Raw genomic sequence first — 22,935 nt, 5'->3', positions numbered from 1 at the left:
GGACGACAGTGCTCGTGTCGAACATATCCCATATATTGTGCACATTATAAATTAAGTCCGAAGGCATAATCGATACTGCTGCATGTTTATAGGATCGATAACACATTTACCGATTATTTAGTCATCGCCGACAGTCGTATCGATCCGACACACTGTAAGATTCTTTACAAACACCGACATTCCGTCCGGAATAACTGATAGTCTGTAAAGCGCATAAAAGAGTAGTTTAACCAACAGAGGGCAAAGCTTTATAGACTGGAAGGTGGTTGGATGGGCAGCCGTTTCGGAAATACCACATTCCTCACAGGCATAATATACTTGCAGTAAAACTATCAACAAATTATCAGAATAAATTCGGGTAGTTCACTAAACCCAAAATGAATTAAACTTGAACCCCCCGGTTTTTGTTAGTCGATTTGCCTAAACAAACAAAATTTGTTTCAAAGCTGTCCCCACTTCTAGCTAGAAGTCAATATACCAATATACAGGAGGGGCGGTTTTCATAAGCAACACTTTTCCAGTTTGAGGATAAACATCATTTTCAACATAAATTCAATTTGACTTGAAACAGTTCACCTACAATACAAATTCAAATTGTTTGCGAACACAAAATATACTGCATTATCGGCATACACAACATGAGTTATAACGCTCACATTACCCTACGACTTTCAATAATGTCAAGTTTTGTAGTAACACTGGTCGTCGCGTACTTTACGTCGTTTCACTGATTAATGTATATTTACTTTCTTTTCACTGTTGTGTGTCTCTGCGATTTTTTAGCAAAATAATTAAATTAAATATGTAAAATCTCCCAAATTGTGTTAAGAGATGTCGAGAAAAGTGTTTGTGATAAAAATGTATGATTGATATATAACATTTTTTGAAGGAAACCTGAAACCTTTATTATTTTCCCTACGGAAGTTGGTTACAACAACAACGTAAAAATGATTGTTGTGTTGTGTGTGGTATTGTTCATAAAAAGTTGAAAATTTCAATTCACGATAAAGCAAACGCACCAAACAAACACACAAACACTTATTGTTTAAACAACAACAAAAACTTATATCTAATTGAGTCAACGCAATTTTTAAAACCAGTAAGTACATAAGTTTCGTTGATTTTAAGTTTTGCGATACATTTTTAATTATTTAATGTGCAAGTGTCGATCATTTTGAAGGAATGAATATGTATTAGTGTTATTTCTTTAAGATATACAAATACAAGGCTAAAGTGTAAATTTTAGTATCATCTATCGTAACCATTTAAAACTTTTCATCAATAGTTGTTGTAATTTCCCAACGTTGTTGTTATGTGTTTGGCTATGAAGTTTTCTCCTAGCATAGTGTTTTGTATTAGTGTGAGTATTTTGCATTTTTCAGGTGCGTTGTTTGTGGCTTTTCATCTAAGAGTTTCAGCATCCATGTCGGTCGATTTCGACATACGACATCATTAATGATTTGATGTAATAGCAAGCAAACGGATTTTTAATATTTTTAATTCTTGACTAGTTTGGTAAGACTAGTTTGGAAAAAATGTTGGCCGGAAGAATTGATAATTGTCTGAAAGATCAAAAGAAATGATGAATGATTTAAAAAAGCGCAATTTTTTGTAGCACTTGATTTTTGAGGTCCATTTTTATTACATGCTAATGGCAACGGCGTGAGTGTACGTGAGCGTGATTAACAAACCAAATATCGTGCTTGAGTGTGAGTCAGTCAATAATTATGTGTGCGTTATTAACGAATTTCGGAAAAATAAACTCACTAAAATAATCCTCACGTACATAAAACACGATACGAGGATGTTAAGAGTTTAAAAAAGCTCTCGATTTTTATCACGCCCATGTTTTCAGGCACGTAAATGTCTCCTAAAGTAAATGTCTCATAAAATTATTAGTAAGTCACTACATTTTTCGTGTGTCACGGTATTTTTCATGAGTAACGGTATTTTTAGTGAGTCACGACATTTTCGTGCGTGAGTAAAAATTTTCTTTTCGCGAGTGTGCATGAACGTGACTCCTACCAAACAATATCGTGCGTTAGTTTGCGTGAGTAAGATTTTTCCTTCGTGAGTGTACGTGAGCGTGAATAAAATATTACTCACGTGCACACCTCTAACTCACGCACTAAAATGTCGTGAGACACGTAATGTTTCGTAAAAAATAGAAAAATGTCGTGACTAACGAATAATTTTATGAGACATTTACTTTAAGGACGTGCCTGAAAACATGAACATGATTAAAATCGAGAGAGTTTTTAAACTCTTAACATCCTAGGTGTCAATAAACTTTTAAATGAATTCAACTCGTAAACGTTTTATTTTCGTGAGTGTATTTTCCCGAAATTCGTTACCCACGCACACTTACCAAATAATTATTTTCGTGACTCACGCACGTTATTTGAAACATTTTCGTAAGTCACACCAATTTCGTGTCACGTGCACACGTCTAGCGTGAGTAGATTTTTCCGCCGTGAGCGTGAATAAAATATTACTAACGTACACACATCTAATCCAGGCTGTAACGTTTACAGGATTTAAATGAAAATGTGGCCACCAGAAAATTGTGATTAGTCAAGCTAGTGGTTTTGACCTAGAGCCAAGAATGGAAATAAACTGAGATTCAGTTTGAAAGATTCCCTGAAAATATGTGACGCTGGAAAAAATGAAAAAAATTTAACTCGAACTAAGGGAGCTTGAATGAGATTAGGATTAAATGTCGCTTTCAGGGACTTCTTACTATAACAATATCAAATTTCGAGAACCATATTAAAAAACTTAAAATATTAATGGATGAAAAGATTTTTTTTTAAACAAAAACAGATATGTATTTTTATTTATAATTATAGAAATAATCTACAAATTGTTTTGGAATAGATTCAGTTATCAATATCAAATTTCGAGAACCATATTAAAAAACGTAAAATATCAATGGATGAAAAGATTTTTTTTAAACAAAAACAGATATGTATTTTTATTTATAATTATAGAAATAATCTACAAATTGTTTTGGAATAGATTCAGTTAGAATAACCAAGATTTTTTTATTTAAAATTGAAAATTTTTGAAATCATGTCTTTTTTGTTTGTCGTCACTTAAATTAACATTATCTTTTTCAGATAAGGTTCAATTTAAAATTGCACCGCGTCATCACAAACATTGGAACAGCAAAGGAATACATGTAAACTAAGCAAAGAGTCTTAAAGAAAGACAACAGAAAATACTAAAAGAACCCCACATACAATAAAATTTTCCACCTCCCAACCATAGCGACGTCATTTCGTACTCATTGATGGTAAAACAAAATAAACACCTTCATTCGTATTTCTATGTCAGTCCAATGTTGTCCGAATACACACACCACCGTTTGGAAAAAGACAAATTTTGTATTTGCACACATTACTTTATCTATTTGTGGATTTAACATAAATTGTTTTTGGTATTGCTGCTAGTCGCTGGCAAAATCGAAGCACAAATAAAACAATTAAAAAGTAGTAACACACGCACGATATGAGTTGGTTACGTACAAGCCCTTTGCGGCAAAGCCTTACACGTAATGGATCTGGTTCGGGAAACTCCATTGCTTCTGGACAAAGTAGTACGGCGCTACGCCAGAGACCTATTGATACAGCCACTGACTGTGATCCCAGAGCTTGCTATGATAGTTTCTGTAAACATTGGCAACAAGCTTATGATATTATACAAAAGTCCGATGGTCCAAATAAACCACCCACACATGATGATGTCCTGGCAGTTGTCTCACATTTAGACTTTATGGTTACTTTGCTATTGGTCGAATTACATCATTGCAACAAAATCACTTTACCCGATGTCTCAAATGCACCTGCAGCCCCTTGTTTAGAATATTTGCTAAGTGAGAATCTACTGGACAAATTGTACGAATGGGGATGTGCAACAGGTCGTTATGCAAATGCTGTACGTTTGGAACAATTAAAACTCTATGAACTTTTGGTTAGTCATTCGAGACATCAGCTATTGTGTCACGAACCATTTTTAAGGCCATTGCTTAAAATACTAGCCTCAAGTCAAGGTGAAATATTTCCACCCGATTTGGAAAAACGTTTGGTTATCCTACTCAATCAGCTATGTGTGGTTCTGATGCAGAATGTACATTTGTTGGATTTATTTTTCTTTTCGTCAGCACAGGAAACCCAAAGCAAAAATAAGTAAGTATGTGTCTGGTTTTGCAAAAAAATCAATTATTTATTATACGTCTCAGAAATGAAAGAATGTGAAATTGTTTGCTTATGCATTATCTGCAATATTTATTGACATAAACTCTCTTTTCTAGTTTCATAATATTCTCCCTTCTCATACCTTATGTACATCGAGAAGGTAGCTTGGGTCATCAAGCAAGAGATGCTCTTCTACTATGTATGGCTTTGTCACAGAAAAACTCAAATATTGGCACATACATAGCACAATATTCATCTATGTGTCCATTATTAGTAACAGGACTTGGCGGATTATATTCGCGCTTACCTAATTCAATAGAAATCAATTGTATTGATTGGCATCGCATAACACCCGATGATGTAACAGAAATTCCAGAATTGACACTATTTATGAATGCCTTAGAGTTTTGTAATGCCGTTGTCCAGGTGGCCCATGAAATGATAAAAACTCAATTGCTTGATTTTATGTATCAAGGCTTCATTGTGCCCGTTTTAGGGCCAGCGTTACTACAGGTATGTTTTCTATAAACCTATGCAACAGTTGCACATAACACTGTTGAAATGCACGATATTCTAGAATAATTTTTATCGTGTGCGCTTTATTGTCCTCTACCATATGTATATGTCTTTGCAATAAAATTGTCTTCGATTTTTATGTGGTGTTGGTTATATGCATAATTTAATGTAAGCTAAATTTATACGTCTATATGTTTCTTTCGTTAAATAAATCAATTCGATAATATGCTATATGAACGAGTATAAAAAAATTATGATTTGTCTGGAGAATAAAATGATGAAATATTAAATTTGCAAAATGGGCAAAAAGAATTTAAATAGAGTACATTTTATCCATACGGTTAGCCAAATAGCAAGTTTTTGTTATTTCGAGTGTGTCTATTTTACTCGGTTGAATATAGTATTATCTTTTTCGTTTTTTTATATCTACACATTGGATTATCATGTATTTTTTCTAACTAGTTATTTTTTTAATTCTCGATTTTCTTGACAAATCATAAAGTTTTTACCATATAGGCCTTAACCGATCATACCTTTTTTTCTACTCTTGTCTCTCAAAACTTTATTCTAAATTTTTATAACATATACCACACCGATTAGTACAAGAAAAATCGAAACAATTTTTATTTTTAAATACATTTTTCACAGACACTAAAAGGCAAACATTTCCAGACGAACGTCGAATCTCAAATATCTGCGATGTCATATCTGGACTTAATATTGCGTTCTGTTACCGAACCTGCCCTTATGAAGTTGTTTGTGAAATTTCTATTGGATATTGAGAAATTCGATGGTGAACGCATATTGGACACATTAGTGGAACGTTTAAAATCTTCAGATCCCAATTTATGTATGGTCACAATGGCCTTATTCGACACAATATTGGGTTTACATTGTGAAGATTTAATGTTGGAATTACTATTGAAATTTTTACTGCCGGGCAAACATGTACCCATATCGTATCGTCACAAAATCAATAGAATTGATCCTTACACCAATGGCGCTGATTTCTTTTTGGAGTTAACGCCAGACGTCATGAAAAGAGTAAGGGATTTAACTAAACACAAACATTTGGGTGACACAGCCAATCACACACATCCAACAATGCCTTCTCCCACGTCAACGTTAAGTAAAACAATTGGAGCCAATTGGAATTATTATGGCCTGCATACGGGCGATAGTTTATATGCTAATTATCATGCTTATTTATTTGAGGCTCATTTTCGTATAGTACAATGTTTGCAAGCATGTTCGGTATGGTCTCACGATTACCGATATCAAAAATGGCCCCGCAAATCAACAAAAGCAACAAATCAAACTTTGGAAATGGTCAAACAATTCCTTAATGAATTTGACAATAACACTACATTGGAACAAACATCAAATACAAATGCCCATTTAATGATATACGATGATAAGAAACAATTGGATAGTTTACAATCAATTGGAGAATCGAGCGGCTATGAGTCATTTAAATGGAGACCGGCGGACGAAGAAGCTCCCATCGATGATAATCAAAATTCAAGTGCAATTCAACATTCAAGTGGCCTACCATTTGGAATGGCAGGTGGTGATATTGATCTAGATATCAGCAATTGCAGTAGTAAGGGACTATCATCTGGTGGTGCAACGAAAAGGGATTTTTGGCGAATATCGAAAAATCGTAATGATTTAAATTTAACCGATTTGGATTTTTCAGAAGATTTATTTGCCCAGGGGACAGTATCATTGGGTAAGTTTTAGCTGTACATCAACCACAATAGTGGGACTTCGCAAATTATTATTACCAATTCACAAATGCGCTTTTCCTTCCTTCGAAAGGTTTCACCCATAATGTTATCGTTTTTTCTATATGTAATTTTATTTAAAAGTTTGCTTTTTATTTCTTTTAGGTCCCTTTTTGAACGCTATATGGGCAAAATTACAAACTTTTACCAGCAATACCCTTTATGTCAATCTTCATTTGACTGGCCTTATAACACGATTGGCCTGCTATCCTTTGCCGTTGATTCACTCGATCCTTTTACGGCCTGATATTGTTATCACTTCAGATACACCATCATTTCATCAAGTCCTACGTATACTCAAACAACAAATAGATGCAGAACTACCAGTCGTAGAAGATTCCTTGGAAATCATTGATATTGCCCGTTCCAATCTAATAGATCGTGAATTTCGTCTTATGAACACACGTAAAGTATCGGAAAATTCTCCCATACATGTGGCCAAAACATTACCAACCGCACATTCGACCTATGCACACTTATCGGCCAGTTCACCGGTTCAAGTTACGCCTTCTTCATCATATGACCCATTTAAACGTAATGATAATAAGAGGAAAAGTATTAGTAAATCTTTTACAAGTATGTTTAGCCGTAAAACAAATGGTAAGTTGAAGCTCTTAGAGCAAATCTATTATTTGGCATTTTGTTCGTGCGAAACTCATAATTTTGTTTTGGGGATTTAAGGTGACTATTTTTTGTTTAGTTAACAAAGGGTTTGTTTTACACTTTTTTTTTGAACAAGGCTTCCAAGTAATATATAACATTCATATCATTTTGTCCACAAACACACACATCACATTATCCAATATACTAATTCATTTGCTCCGAAACATTCCAAAAGACCACAAAGCAATACAATAAAAAAAAGAACAGTGTTATGAAAAAACTGAATTATAATTTAATGGCATTATTCATGTTGTTTAATATTTTTGTTTTTCTTTTCATTTATTTTTTTTCTTTATCAAATATTCTTAGCTACATCTGGCTTATCACAAATTTATGCATTCTTCACCGGTAAATATTTCACTTTACTTGGTATCATTTTGTTTTCGCTCGTATAGTTAATTGTCCATTTTTGTAGTGCTTTGCATATTCTTAGTGTACTTGTAGATTATTAGTTTTATTAATACGTTTCCCTATTAGTTGTATTGTATATTATTGATAATTATATATGACACCATTATTACAAAATTTTTAGATGGTTTTTAAAATTATATATACCTATAACTTTTATAGGTTTTATTTTTTACTTCAGAAGTTACGATTTATGGCACGGATTATCCTTTGCAATATCTCTTATATGGCTATTGAAATATAGCTCACATTTTTATAAAAATATCATATTGCCCTCATTTATTACAAAATCTTAACCCTTAAATGTACAAGATCACCGATTCCTCCTAAAAAATGTACACACAAAAAATTTTCTCATTCAATTATCAAATTAATTGATCCAAATAATTTTTTAATTGAAATGTCTTCAATCACAGAAATGATAGTATCAATTAAAAAAATAATTGAAAGTCAATTAAAAAAATAATTGATACTGTTAATTTTTGTTTCAATTAAAACATTTTTTAAATCAATTAAAATTTTTAATTGAATATTTTTTAATATTCAATTAAGACTTTAATTGGAAAAATTTTCGTGAAATTTTTTTCTGTGTATAAAAAATAATAATATACTAATTTAAGGCGAAAGAATTTTTTTCTGATTGTAACTCGAAAGAAACAGTGCGCATTTAAGGGTTAATCAAATTTAGTACTACTCTTTCGTTTTTATACTTTATTGTTCAAATTTTGAATAGATCCCCGATTTGCACAAAAAACTAATTTTACACAAAAATTTCACCTAAATTATTCATTATGTGTATGTCCCATACATTTCATTCCCATCTTTAACTACTGGTTTCAATTAACCCTCTAATGCCCCAATTTTTTTGCCAGCTGATTAAATATTCAATGTTAACAACACAAAAGCAAGAAAAATTAATACGGTTAAATTCAGTATATGCTGCAAAGCCTCTTGAATAGTTTTAACTAAGTTTTCTTTTTATTTTACCCATTTTTGTTGTCTTAAGGTGTGTTTTACTAAAAGCTTCACGATTTAGCGAAGCCCGTCTAAAGGCGGGATTGGGCATTAGAGGGTTAAATTTTATACGAATTTGCAAAATGCAAAATACTTTAACTATTCTATGCTAATGCATATAAACTTCAAATTAGCAGATATTATTCCATTTTCTCTATGAGATCACATACAGTTGTGTGAAAAAATAATAAGGACAGTTGCATTCACCGTCTTTTGTGTTTACGAATTCATATAAATTTAAAGAATTTTTGAAAAAAAGAATGTTGGTGTGCAATGCTTGTAGACTACATTGAGAAATACTGTTAGAATTTGCGTTACTCTTTTTTACGTTTTCATAGCAAAACATTTTTTTTTTGGCAAAATGAGTGATTTCTGCTGTGAAAAATAATGACATTTTTGCTTTTTTGTAAAAAAACGATATTAAAAATTAAAACCGCTTTTCTTTTTGTAAGTAAATGCATAAAACATATCGATAACTTCATATTAATTGGGAAATTAGTTGCACTACTGTAAACTTTTTGTGAAATTTTGGGTGGAAATCAGCGCTACGACCGACGCTATCCAAAATATTATTAAAATATTAATTAATTCGTCCAGAAACGTTACAGAAATGCTCGGTATATCTAAACCAATGGCGAAAATGCAAATAAGTAGATTCCCAAGGGTCAAACCCGTGGCAGAAAACCTAAAATTACACCTACTATAAAAAGAAGTATCAATCTATGAGTAAAAGAGATCCGTTTATCGGATCTAAATAAATAAGAAATGATCTATATATTGACGCCACCGTGGTGCAGTGGGAGCCACCGTGGTGTAATGGTTAGCATGCCCGCCTTGCATACACAAGGTTGTGGGTTCGATTCCTGCTTCGACCGAACACCAAAAAGTTTTTCAGTGGTGGATTATCCCACCTCAGTAATGCTGGTGACATTTCTGAGGGTTTCAAAGCTTCTCTAAGTGGTTTCACTGTAATGTGGAACGCCGTTCGGAATCGGCTATAAAAAGGAAGTCACTTGTCATTGAGCTTAACATGGAATCGGGCAGCACTCAGTGATAAGAGAGAAGTTCACCAATGTGGTATCACAATTGACTGAATAGTCTAAATGAGTCTGATACATCGGGCTGCCACCTCACCTAACCTAACCTATTGACCTTGAGCATCAATTATTTGAAAAGCACACATTGGAGTAAATCCATCTCCGTAAATCCATCATAGTCCGTAGTGCAAGAAAAGTGTCATTATTATCAAAAAAAGAATATTAAACAAATATTAAAGTTTGCTAAAAATCAAATCGATTGGCCTAAGCAAAAATGGCGAAATATTTTGGGGCCCGTTGAAACAAAAGTAAACTTGTTTTCTTCTGATAGAGGTGTGCACCATATAAGAAGACCTATTCATCAAGAATTCAATCCCAAATATAATTTAAAGACGGTCCAAAACGGTGGTGACAGCATCGTGGTATGGAGGCCATTCTCGGATTATATTGTGGGACCCTCTATATCGTATACAGAATATAATGAAATCAGCTGATTACAAAGATAACTTGCAAAAAAACAATGCTGCCTTATGCCGAAGAAAATATGCCACTTCAAGCAGTCTTCCAGCAGGTTAATAACCCAAAGCACACGGTAAGGTACACAAAGAAGAGGTCCTAGAACAATAAAATCGATGTATTAGAATGGCGGTACACTCCCCAGAATTGAACCCAGAGAAAATTTGTGAAACAAAGTTAAAAGGGCAATCAGGGGAATGAGCTTGCGATGAGCTTTGGAATCTAATGCAGGATGCGTGGAACGAAATACTGCTAAAATTTGGTCGGTTCAATGCGTAGAAGAAGTTCTGGATAACAAAAGATCCGCAATTAAGTACTAATGTAACACCTAGGCTTTATGGAACAATATTCAGTATAAATATCTAATTTATTAAAGTTAGTAATAGATTTAAACTTTCATTAAGATTGTCCTAATTTTTTTCACACGTAAATCTTGTCGATTTGTTTGTTTGTTTGTTTATTCATTCAATATAACAAAAAGGCCTAGTGGCCCATATATTCCCAGCAAAAACTCTCATTACCTGGTAATCTTGTAGGTAAGCCTATTTAAAAATTAATAACCACTTATTAATTGGCATCGCTTCAGATTACATTTACATACGCATGTCCTAGAAGGAAAGTACTTCTCCCCAGGCATACTTTAGGCCATAAAATAAGTAGTGCATTTAAAGCATATAATCACCTAATATGTAATGACTTATTCGTAGATACACCAAAGCTAGCAAAATAGCCACTTATTGTCTCAGGCAACCAAATCTCGAAAATATTGATTTCTATCGCCGATTACAATGGATCAAAATATGGCGAGTGATGCTGTAATAGAAGAACTACTTGACTAGAAACGAATATTGTATAAACAAAAAATCTAATAAATAATCTAAATAAGATGCAAATTAATTTCACACTTAAAATAGAAATAAATGTAGGTTGTTTAAGGGAGTTGGATTCGTGAATTACGTTATAATATATGCAATAGCCAATTCACATAAGGTTCGAAATCTACTAAAAGTGGATTTTAAGTCTCTTTTTCATTTGAAATTCAGTTTAAGCGCATTTTGGAAGTGTAATGTGAATGAGGTATAAAAAAGCATTTATTTAAAACATAATATGATAATGTCATTAAACACAATTATTATGAAATATTTGTGACAAAAATTTTTTAAGGGAAAATTTTTCAGAATTACCGTTACATTACATATTCTTTTTTATGTAAGTGCTCGATTATGTGAATAATTATACCTAATGGTACCATCATTTATTCTATTTTATTAATTCGTTAACTACAACTGCCTAAAAATTTGAGAATAACAATTCGAAAATTACCGAGAAGTATTTATTTTTGTCATTACAAGTTAGTCATTATAACTCGCCGCAATGTAATGCAACGTGTAATGACAGCTTTACTCCTGGTAATGTCAATTGTAATGAGATGTGGTTACCTAGTTTTTGCTGGGTTGTATTACACAGTAATAGATCATAACCATAGGCTACAGAAAAAAAAACTTTAAAATATATTTATAACAAATCACAAAAATATCGAAATACTCGTACAATAGTAACAACAATTTTGTTACTAATATTGTCTCAACCTTTTAAGAATAAATAAATCGTTTAATTTTCGATTTTTTGTTCGCTTGTTAATATTATCTAAAGGTGCGTAGGCATTGTCCCTATTATTTTTCACATAACTGTACGATTTTCACCAGTCTACAGTTACATTACAAACCACCATTACGGACGCTCTATACAGGGGCTGAAATTTTCAGAAGACTTTATTGAAGACTACATCTTTATTGTAATACACATCCACCAAGAATTGTGACTTCCTATTAGGTTATACCATTCGTAATTTTCTGGAATTGATATTTTATAGAAATCTTCAATTTCGATTTGTGATCGAGGTATTGACGTTTCAACTACTACTAAACTAATTTAAAAAAATTACATCAATTGACATATTATTAAAATTTTATTTTTATTTTAAAATAATATTTAAAAAAATTTTTTTGGAACAGATATATACTAATTTTAGCATGTTCTTTCAAATAATTAATCAAATAAGTCTTTCAGATTTTGTAGTTAAATTCTAATCATTTTACCCGGAAAGCATGAATTTACTAAAAACATTTACTATTAATATTTATAGAATACTCTTGATTTTAGCTGCTATATATTAATATAAATATAAATTGCTTCACTATTTAATGTTGTAAACAGTTGTTATAAGAAATCCATACATCACGGAGAATTACACCTTTCAATTTTGCAATTCGCAGGTGGACTTTCGGGACCTAACAACTCAACATCTACAAATGGCAATCAAGCACATAATCAATCAACAATTGCAACAAACAATACAGCCTCTACACGTGAGACTAGTTTATCAACTTTACCACCGCCCACAGTAAGAGTCACTGCGAGTGGATCCACATCAAATACGGCCTCATCATCGTCAAGAGAACGATCAATTGAACGTGGTGGTAGTGTAAGCAGTACGAGCACATTACAATCTAATAGTTCAACCATACAATATAATCAAAATATGCCTATGCAAAGTGGTGGAGTTGGATTATTGACTACTAGTAGTGTAGGTGGAGGTCAAAGTTCGGGACCAGCTTCTTTAGATTCATTAGGTGGTATGGGTGGTGGAACAGAACGTACCCGTGATTTGGCTTCATGTGCTGTTCTATTGGATGAATGGCTAAAAGAATTGGCTGCTATTGCTCAAGAACAAAGTGTAATTATGATCAATATAGGTTACTGACGACGAAGGGAAAGTCGTCGTCATAGACGTCAGTACCATCGTTATCATATGTCAATTAATTGTTTTCGTTGTTGATATCATAGTTCAAACAATATGTTCATAATATGTCGAAACTCGTCGACAATGTTTCGTTAATGTTTCGAAATATATCAATTATGTGTATATTTGGAGATTCTTATTAATTCAACCAGTTTTGATAATGTGTGGTATGGTTGGCCTCTATTTCTACGTATACCAACCACATTTTGAAACTGTATGGTAAATTTTAGAAAAATCAATATTTTATATTTCATATACTTTTTTATTTACCCAAATATGAATGCTTTTCATCAATATCGTAAATGAGAGCTAAACTTATTCAAAACGATTTCTAATCCTGTAAATATGGATTAAAATTAGCGTATTGTTAAATTTCTATTTTATCGTTGTAACAATGCACAGTTATCCCATATAGATCTTTTGAAATATGATATATCAATTCGAGCATAGCAAACTTCCTCTTTCAAATCTGTCTGATATACATATTGTATATTTATCCAAATTAGTATGGATGGTATTTTTTTAAGGAATGTTATGTTTTTATTTTTTAAATTTAAACTATATAAAAACTACATAAATAACACCAATATCTTAAAAAATATTTATTACGTTATTTTTGTGAAAAGTTGCAGATTTTTTGAAGCACTTTTGTATTTCAATATATATGTTCTCTGTCCTAATGTTATATTATGTCAATTGTTGATTTATTAATGCATTCTTTATAATTTGATAATAAAGAAATATAATATTCAAATATTTAAAAATATTAAAAAATATTAAAACAATCGCGATCAAATCTAAAGTAGATATTTAATAATATTTGTTTTTGTCCTTACTTCATTTGAGCAATATTTATTAATAAAAATCAACATGTGTTTTATTTTTCGCCTTTGAAAATTTATAAAAGGAAATTTTTGAGCAATTATACATATGTAAATACAAAATAATTTATATATACAAATATATATTATATTAAGATTTTTAAAGATGATGTAATTAACTTTTGTTTTTCAAAATGCATGTAGTTACGCAAACAAGTGATAAATATATACATGTATTTGGCCGAATGAAAAATCGAAAATAAAGCCTTATGGAATTCCAAAATCAATGCCGTCTTGAAATAAAGAATATATATTAGACGCTAAATTTTTTTCTCTTTGGGCAGGTACAAGTATAATGGGGAAATTAGAAACTTTTTGGAGTCTATTATCTATCAACATAAAATAATATAAATAAAATAAAATTTTCTAAAGAAAAAAAATTTCCATCGAAATCTTAAAAAAATCGAATTTTTATATGAAAAACTTTTTTGCTAATATCTCCTAAACTAAGCGTCCTAGAGCCAAAGGGGTTTAATTCGTGACCATCCCCAAAAAATTAAAATTTCCACCCAAATCCTAAAAATAATGAAATTTTTATATGAAAAACTTCTTTTGCTCATATCTCCTAAACTAAGCGTCCTAGAGCCAAAACGAGGTTAATTCGTGACCATCCCCAAAAAATCAAAAAATTCATTGAAATCTTAAAAAAATTCAAATTTTCATATCAAAAACTTTTTTTGCTCATATCTCCTAAACTAAGCGACCTAGAGCCACAAGGAGGTTAATTCGTGACTACCCCCAAAAAATCGAAAATTCCATCCAAATCCTAAAAAATTAACTTTTTATATGAAAAACTTCTTTTGCTCATATTTCCTAAACTAAGCGACCTAGAGCCAAAAGGAGGTTAATTCGTGACCATCCCCAAAAAATCAAAAAATTCATCGAAATCTTAAAAAAATTCCAATTTTCATATCAAAAACTTTTTTGCTCATATCTCCTAAACTAAGCGACCTAGAGCCAAAAGGAGGTTAATTCGTGACCACCCCAAAAAATCAAAAATTCCATCGAAATCTTAAAACAAATCAAATTTTTATATGAACCTTTCCACAGCCTTTAGTATAGATCTGGCTGGGAGAGATAACTCAATTTTGGGCCCTTTATGTTAACTCATTATGGAGAAAACATTTGGGAAATTTCCTCTTACAAATTGAATCATATTTTCTCCCACTATACATCATCTTTTCATATAACTTACAAGTCCCTTAATCTTATTTTTATTTCGTTTTGTTACATAGTAAAGCAACAACACGAAATTTATTTTTAGAAAGCTAATTTGTTAGAATTCACCTAAGTGGTGAACAGTCGAACAATGCTTATTGTTTCTACAGTCAACTACAACATGTGACAATTTACAGAAACTGGTTTCCAGGATACAACAACAATTCTAACGCGTACATTAGTCGTGTTTTTCCTCGTTTTACGACGGGCTCACCGTTGCTTATTATATTTCATGTTAGCCTGATACCGAAACAGGCAGGCTCTCTTTTTCTTCTCTCAAGTTTGAGTGTGTGTTTCGTCATCCATCTTTCATATATAATGAGTTTGTCTTGTGGATTGACTTCATTCATTGTCTTTATTTCAAGCTGTGCAGTATTTAAATTTTATTCTAGCGTTATGTCTACTGATGAAAAACGTATGCGTATGTATCGTGGTAGAGTGAAGGAGGGTGATCGTGAGTATGTTGTTTCTTTGGTTTTCCAAATCCGTGATTTTGTGTTACATGGTGTGGAGTGGTCTGAGTGTAAACTCGTGGACGTTGTTGTTATTATCCTTATGCGTGGTCAGTTGTCTCAACGCTTCGTTTGATTTCTGATGGATCATGGCGTAATGATGTTTGTTATGTTTTACCCGTTCAACTTTCCGGTGGCAGTGACGTGAATTTTGCTCGTCGATTTGCTCGTTGTACAAAAAACCTTCTGGCGTGGTGGAGTGTTAACTCTGAGTGATGTGTCTTATGCCTGTTCCAGCAATGTTCCCGGTTCTCCTTCTGATTATTTTCTTAAATCGTAGTTCATGTATGTCGTGTCGTCCTGTTCCTAGTATTCAACCGAAAAAACCCTTCGTGTGCGTACCAAACCTTTTGATGATTTGTTGGTGGACATAATTCTGTCCTTAGGGCCAGAAGGTTTATCCTATATCAGTGAATTGAAGATGTTTCTCGTTGATCATCCTCATAAACCTATAATGCGTTGGCGCGTGTGTAGAGGTGGCGGTTTCCAGCCAATAGGTCGGCTTCTACGTAATTGTCTGGACTTCTACCCTCAAGCAGACTTCACGTTTATGCCCTTCCCGCGTGAGCCTTCCGAACATGGTCCACCTCGTGAATACGGTCCGGTTTACCTAAATGGAATTGTCCCATCCAACATGAGTTTGTCCAGTTTCGGTTTGGAGGCTTGCTTCCAGGTCCCCGAATTGCGTCTATAATCGTCTCATCTCCAATATCTGCCGTCCGTCTGTTTACTTTTCTTTTTATTTATTCATCCAATCAGTAAGTTTGATCTTTCGGTTATTAGTATCCCAGTTCAAATTCGTAGCCTCTTTTTTCAGATTAACCTATCTCCGATGTCATTGGTCTAATTACGGTCAATATCTTTGTTTGAGATTCTTTTCATTTCGTTTTGTTTCTGTCCTTCCGTTGGACAGTCCTGCCACTCCACGTCATTGTCCGGATTATTTGCATTTGTATGGTTAAATTCGTAGCCTCTTTTTTCAGATTAACCTATCTCCGATGTCATTGGTCTAATTACGGTCAATATCTTTGTTTGAGATTCTTTTCATTTCCTTTTGTTTCTGTCCTTCCGTTGGACAGTCCAGCCACTCCACGTCATTGTCCGGATTATTTGCATTTGTATGGTTAGTTGTTCCTTTCCTTGTCTTCATCGTGATGTTTCTTCCTCTTATCTCTTAATATCTTATAGGTCTATCCCCTGAGCAAGTGGGCATATCTACCCCCGTTGCCCATGAGTCTACTACAACCGTGTTATCATCACCTGCTGCGTCTTCCCCGTCTATGTCTGATTTTCCCGATGATGGCATCTCTGACTTGGTCTGGTTGGAGGCCGCCTCTCTACTAGATAGCTCTACGTCGCCTGTTGATTCATGTCCATTGACCGATGAGCAACTTTCTCTGATTGATGAGAAAGACTAGCTAAAGTCTTATTTCTGGTGAGTTCCCTAGTGACGATCGGGATGAATCTTTGTCGTGTGTTGCCTCTCATGGTGATTTTTCCCCTGTTCCGGCCGTGGAGTCCACTGTTCTTCCCGCATTGGACGGTGGTCCCTCCGTTCCCTCTGTTGTTCCAGGTGAGTTCTTCCTGCTGCGGTTATTATTCATTTCTATCATTTACTCATGTTTATTATAGACGGTCCTCTCGGTATATATACCGAGAGGTCCGTTTGGCAAGAAATTCGTGCCTCCTCAAATGCCTACATTGACTAGTTACCTAGAAACACTCTATTATGTGGGTACACATGATCTTCGCGACGGAAAAGATCCTAATCTTCATCTACGTGATTACCTTCAAACATGTTACGAGAAGATGTTAGTTGAGATCTCCGTTGAGGTCTCTTCTGTCGCCCGTGAATTGACATTGATGCTTAGGGAAACCTTACGCTTCTTTCGTAATCATACTGATCTATGTATTGTCCCAAGTGACAAATCAAAAAGTTTGGTGCTCATTAGTTTATAGAGACAAAATGTCCGAATGGATTAGCAAATGTGTTTCCCGTGGAGTTTACTCAAAAGTGTCCAGTATGGAGGAGGTCCGCGTCTTAAAGGACAAAAGTTTCACGGAATTCCATTTCCTGAGCGGTCATATCTCCTAAACTAAGCGTCCTAGAGCCAAAAGGAGATTAATTCGTGACCAACCCCAAAAAATCAAAAATTCCATCGAAATCTTAAAAAAAATAAATTTTTTATATGAAAAACTTCTTTTGGTCATATCTCCTAAACTAAAGCTATGGTCACACTAGGCAAATATTTTACCAAAATGAGTGTCAAACATTTTTCCAGAACAATTATCCAAACATCTGGATACGGTTATATATCTAAAATGTTATATATCTAAAATGAGCTAAAAATGTTTGCTGGTTTGGCTATGGCAACAGATTCTTTTTCGATTTCTGTCAAATATTTGCTCAGTGTGACCCTGGCATAAGCGTCCTACAGCCAAAAGGAGGTTAATTCGTGACCATACCCCAAAAATCAAAAAATCCATCGAAATATTAAAAAATTAAAATTTTTATATGAAAAATTTCTTTTGCTCATATCTCCTAAACTAAGCGACCTAGAGCCAAAAGGAAGTTAATTCGTGACTATACCCTAAAAATCAAAAAATCCATCGAAATCTTAAAAAATTTAAATTTTTATATGAAAAACTTCTTTTGCTCATATCTCCTAAACTAAGCGACCTAGAGCCAAAAGGAGGTTAATTCGTGGCCATCCCCAAAAAATTAAAAATTTCATCGAAATCTTAAAAAAAAATCAAATTTTTATATGAAAAACTTCTTTTGCTCATATCTCCTAAACTAAGCGTCCTAGAGCCAAAAAGAGGTTAATTCGTGACCACCCCCAAAAAATCAAAAATTTTATCGAAATCTTAAAAAAATTCAAATTTTTATATGAAAAACTTCTTTTGCTCATATCTCCTAAACTAAGCGTCCTAGATCCAAAAGGAGGTTAAACTAAGCGCCCTAAACCCAAAGGAGGTTAATTCGTGACTACCCCCAAAAAATCACAAACTCCATCAAAAAAATTCAAATTTTTATATGAACAACTTATTTTGCTCATATCTCCTAAACTAAGCGTTCTAGAGCCAAAAGCAGGTTAATTCGTGATCACTCCCAAAAAATCAAAAAATTCATCGAAATCTTAAAAAAAATTCAAATTTTTATATGAAAAACTTCTTTTGCTCATATCTCCTAAAATAAGCGTCCTAGAGCCAAAAGGAGGTTAATTCGTGAACACCCCCAAAAAAATCAAAAATTCCACCCAAATTTTTCCACCCATGCTGTCATGTGTGTGGCTCTCTTTTTCTTCTCTCAATTTTGAGTGTGTGTTTCGTCATCCATCTTTCATATATAATGAGTTTGTCTTGTGGATTGACTTCATTCATTGTCTTTATTTCAAGCTGTGCAGTATTTAAATTTTATTCTAGCGTTATGTCTACTGATGAAAAACGAATGCGTATGTATCGTAGTAGAGTGAAGGAGGGTGATCGTGAATATCTTGTTTCATTGGTTTTCCAAATCCGTGATTTTGTGTTACATGGTGTGGAGTGGTCTGAGTGTAAACTCGTGGACGTTGTTGTTATTATCCTTATGCAAGGTCAGTTGTCTCGACGGCTTCGTTTGATTTCTGATGGATCATGGCGTAATGATGTTTGTTATGTTTTACCCGTTCAACTTTCCGGTGGCAGTGACGTGAATTGGGCGTGTGCTAGTTTGGCCGATTTGCTCGTTGTACAAAATAACCTCTGGCGTGGTGGAGTGTTAACTCTGAGTGATGTGTCTTATGCCTGTTCCAGCAATGTTCCCGGTTCTCCTTCTGATTATTTTTTCGTAGTTCATGTATGTCGTGTCGTCCTGTTCCTAGTATTCAACCGAAAAAAACCCTTCGTGTGCGTGCCAAACCTTTTGATGATTTGTTGGTGGACATAATTGTGTCCTTAGGGCCAGAAGGTTTATCCTATATCAGTGAATTGAAGATGTTTCTCGTTGATCATCCTCATAAGCCTATAATGCGTTGGCGCGTGTGTAGAGGTGGCGGTTTCCAGCCAATAGGTCGGCTTCTACGTAATTGTCTGGATTTCTACCCTCAAGCAGACTTCACGTTTATGCCCTTCCCGCGTGAGCCTTCCGAACATGGTCCACCTCGTGAATCCGGTCCGGTTTACCTAAATGGAATTGTCCCATCCAACATGAGTTTGTCCAGTTTCGGTTTGGAGGCTTGCTTCCAGGTCCCCGAATTGCGTATATAATCGTCTCATCTCCAATATCTGCCGTCCGTCTGTTTACTTTTCTTTTTATTTATTCATCCAATCAGTAAGTTTGATCTTTCGGTTATTAGTATCCCAGTTCAAATTCGTCGCCTCTTTTTTCAGATTAACCTATCTCCGATGTCATTGGTCTAATTACGGTCAATATCTTTGTTTGAGATTCTTTTCATTTCCTTTTGTTTCTGTCCTTCCGTTGGACAGTCCAGCCACTCCACGTCATTATCCGGATTTTTTGCATTTGTATGGTTAGTTGTTCCTTTCCTTGTCTTCATCGTGATGTTTCTTCCATTCTCTTAATATCTTATAGGTCTATCCCCTGAGCAAGTGGGCATATCTACCCCCGTTGCCCATGAGTCTACTACAACCGTGTTATTATCACCTGCTGCGTCTTCCCCGTCTATGTCTGATTTTCCCGATGATGGCATCTCTGACTTGGTGTGGTTGGAGGCCGCCTCTCTACTAGATAGCTCTACGTCGCCTGTTGATTCATGTCCATTGACCGATGAGCAACTTTCTCTGATTGATGAGAAAGACTATTTCTTATTTCTGGTGAGTTCCCTAGTGACGATCGGGATGAATCTTTGTCGTGTGTTGCCTCTCATGGTGATTTTTCCCCTGTTCCGGCCGTGGAGTCCACTGTTCTTCCCGCATTGGACGGTGGTCCCTCCGTTCCCTCTGTTGTTCCAGGTGAGTTCTTCCTGCTGCGGTTATTATTCATTTCTATCATTTACTCATGTTTATTATAGACGGTCCTCTCGGTATATATACCGAGAGGTCCGTTTGGCAAGAAATTCGTGCCTCCTCAAATGCCTACATTGACTAGTTACCTAGAAACACTCTATTATGTGGGTACACATGATCTTCGCGACGGAAAAGATCCTCATCTTCATCTACGTGATTACCTTCAAACATGTTACGAGAAGATGTTAGATAAGATCTCCGTTGAGGTCTCTTCTGTCGGCCGTGAATTGACATTGATGCTTAGGGAAACCTTACGCTTCTTTCGTAATCATCCTGATCTATGTATTGTCCCAAGTGACAAATCAAAAAGTTTGGTGCTCATTAGTAAGGACGTTTATAGAGACAAAATGTTCGAATGGATTAGCAAATGTGTTTCCCGTGGACTTTACTCAAAAGTGTCCAGTATGAAGGAGGTCCGCGCCTTAAAGGACAAAAGTTTCACGGAATTCCATTCCGAGCGGTCAACTTCGATCGTTGGTGTCGTCCAAGAAACTCTCACTACCTAATGGATTGATTCGGCTTCTCCGGAATCTGGACAAGCCAAATTTAAATATGGCCTATCTATACGGCGTGTTGAAAACATACAAGGACGGTTATCCATGTCGTTCCATCTGTAGCACCCGTGGTTGGTACACACAGAAAACAAATTTGTTGGGACAACCAATTCTTTTGCCAACCGAATTATTTGGTTGCATCTACTATCATAATAAAACCGACATAATTGGTTGTGATAACCAATTGACAATTATATTGGTAATCACAACCAATAGAATTTCATTCGCTAGTTGGCGTAACTACCTGATAATTTAACGGAACAACCAATATTTTGCTATCGTTACCATTTGTGAAATAAGAATAACGAGCAAATTTCAGTTTAGTTTATTTTTATTTGAATAAAGATATACGTGTAACCATTGGAAATATTAAATATACGACAAATTAATAGTACATGGTACTATACCACAGAAAGGCAGCCACTCAGGAATGTCAATGCCATGGACGTGCAAAGCTGCAAAAAATAGCAAATAATTATTGCAAATATTCACTTTATTTTTAGTTGTACCTATCTCAAAAGTTGCGTTCACGCAGCATACCATGTCAGGTTTTCATCATATTTGAGTAGATATCTCTTGATATATAGCATCTATATAAAATTGGAGAAAAATTAAAAAACTGTCGTGAGAAGTAAAAATGTAATTTCATATTTATACTTACTTGTCTCTTGAGAATGCAACTGCAGAATTAGAAACAAGCTTATAATTCACATCGCACATCATCACTTGAGTTAAATTAAACATTGGCTTAAATAAACTTTATTCTATAAAAATTCTCAATAACGAAACAAAAAAAAAACTTATTTGTTGTCTAAATATTAGTAGTCCATAGCAACCATTTTACTTTATAACTTTCAAATCGGTAAGCCCAACCAATTATTTGCTAGACTGACTTTCAATCAGGTTTGGTGATAGATTGGAAAAATAAATCAGTTACCACAACAGGGAGGAATAAATAGAAATGGTTGCTTACTTCAATTTATAAATAACGACCAATATTTGATCGTGTGTACCAACTTTTGGTCACACTGCTATTTTATTGGTTATATAAAGCATCAAATAATAGAAATGACTAACAATTATTCCACACAATTAAAAATTGTGGGTCTCCACTATCAAATTGTTGTCGTACTCGAATTCCAACCAATCATTTCTATGGGTGTATACATATGCGATTTCGAAGATAATCACCTGGGTTCTCACGAGGCTCACCCGTGATTACACTGGCCACCACAATGTACGTGACATCTCACATGTCGACATAGTCCACAAGGACTATGTGGACTCATAGCATAAAGGTTTGTCGTCCTGCACCGGTGTAGAATTCACAATGGAGTCCATGCTGCCTCTGGAGGATCAGTTCACTGAAGTGGGTCCCTTATCCTGCCATATCACCTTTTTAGACATCGACGCCTATCTTTGCGGCTCCCAGTTCCTTGTTCGGGTCTATACGAAGGAAATGGTAAGATCTTGTATATGTCACTATCTCAGCAACTGCAAGTACATCTGGAAGGAAAACACTGTCAAGGGCTATACTATCCCGTACATCCAATTTTTTCCTGGTCGACGATCTCATCGGAGTCTGTAACGTGCTACATATCAACATGTATCCTTTGGTTATGGTGTCCAGTCTTGTCCGGAAAATGGTCTCTGATCATCAACGCGTCTGCTCCTTGGCTCTTGGTGGTCGTCTGGACCGTGACCAATTTCATGTCATTTCCAGTCTGGGTGATCTCTCCCGTCGCAGGCGTATTTTAACTGAGATCATTGTTCTTGTGTTAGTTTTTATGGTTAAAATGTTATGGTGTTTTCTTTTCTGAAAA

The 22,935-nt window shown here is 34.5% G+C and overlaps 2 protein-coding genes and 1 long non-coding RNA gene across 5 annotated transcripts; 2 read left to right on the top strand and 1 right to left on the bottom strand.

Annotated features, from left to right (window-relative positions):
* Positions 1-744: 744 nt before the first annotated feature.
* LOC142231961 (FHIP family protein GG24907) lies at positions 745-14,086 on the top strand. Of its 3 annotated transcripts, none has more exons than XM_075302637.1 (7): positions 745-1,099; positions 3,120-4,187; positions 4,313-4,709; positions 5,385-6,444; positions 6,605-7,099; positions 7,472-7,510; positions 12,414-14,086. In XM_075302637.1, the coding sequence occupies exons 2-7, from the start codon at positions 3,511-3,513 to the stop codon at positions 12,899-12,901; spliced, it is 3,156 nt and encodes a 1,051-aa protein (XP_075158752.1). In that variant the 5' UTR covers positions 745-1,099; positions 3,120-3,510; the 3' UTR covers positions 12,902-14,086. The 3 variants fall into 3 exon arrangements, with proteins under 3 accessions (XP_075158752.1, XP_075158751.1, XP_075158753.1); XM_075302636.1 differs by having other exon boundaries at positions 5,361-6,444; XM_075302638.1 differs by lacking the exon at positions 7,472-7,510 and having other exon boundaries at positions 5,361-6,444.
* A 2,419-nt stretch (positions 14,087-16,505) lies between these two features.
* On the top strand, positions 16,506-17,118 carry LOC142231413 (uncharacterized). The gene is made up of 2 exons (XM_075302021.1): positions 16,506-16,674; positions 16,740-17,118. The coding sequence occupies exons 1-2, from the start codon at positions 16,506-16,508 to the stop codon at positions 16,967-16,969; spliced, it is 399 nt and encodes a 132-aa protein (XP_075158136.1). The 3' UTR covers positions 16,970-17,118.
* A 4,307-nt stretch (positions 17,119-21,425) lies between these two features.
* LOC142228302 (uncharacterized) lies at positions 21,426-21,864 on the bottom strand. The gene is made up of 3 exons (XR_012720127.1): positions 21,774-21,864; positions 21,622-21,702; positions 21,426-21,567 (listed from the first exon to the last, which is right to left on the bottom strand). It is a non-coding gene; the product is annotated as an uncharacterized LOC142228302 (long non-coding RNA).
* Positions 21,865-22,935: the final 1,071 nt, after the last annotated feature.

Source organism: Haematobia irritans, chromosome 3 (genome assembly GCF_050003625.1).
Source record: "Haematobia irritans isolate KBUSLIRL chromosome 3, ASM5000362v1, whole genome shotgun sequence".
NCBI classification, from domain to species: Eukaryota; Metazoa; Arthropoda; class Insecta; order Diptera; family Muscidae; genus Haematobia; species Haematobia irritans.
The sequence above is the reverse complement of the archived record's forward strand: the minus strand, read 5'-3'. Positions and strand labels throughout refer to the sequence as shown.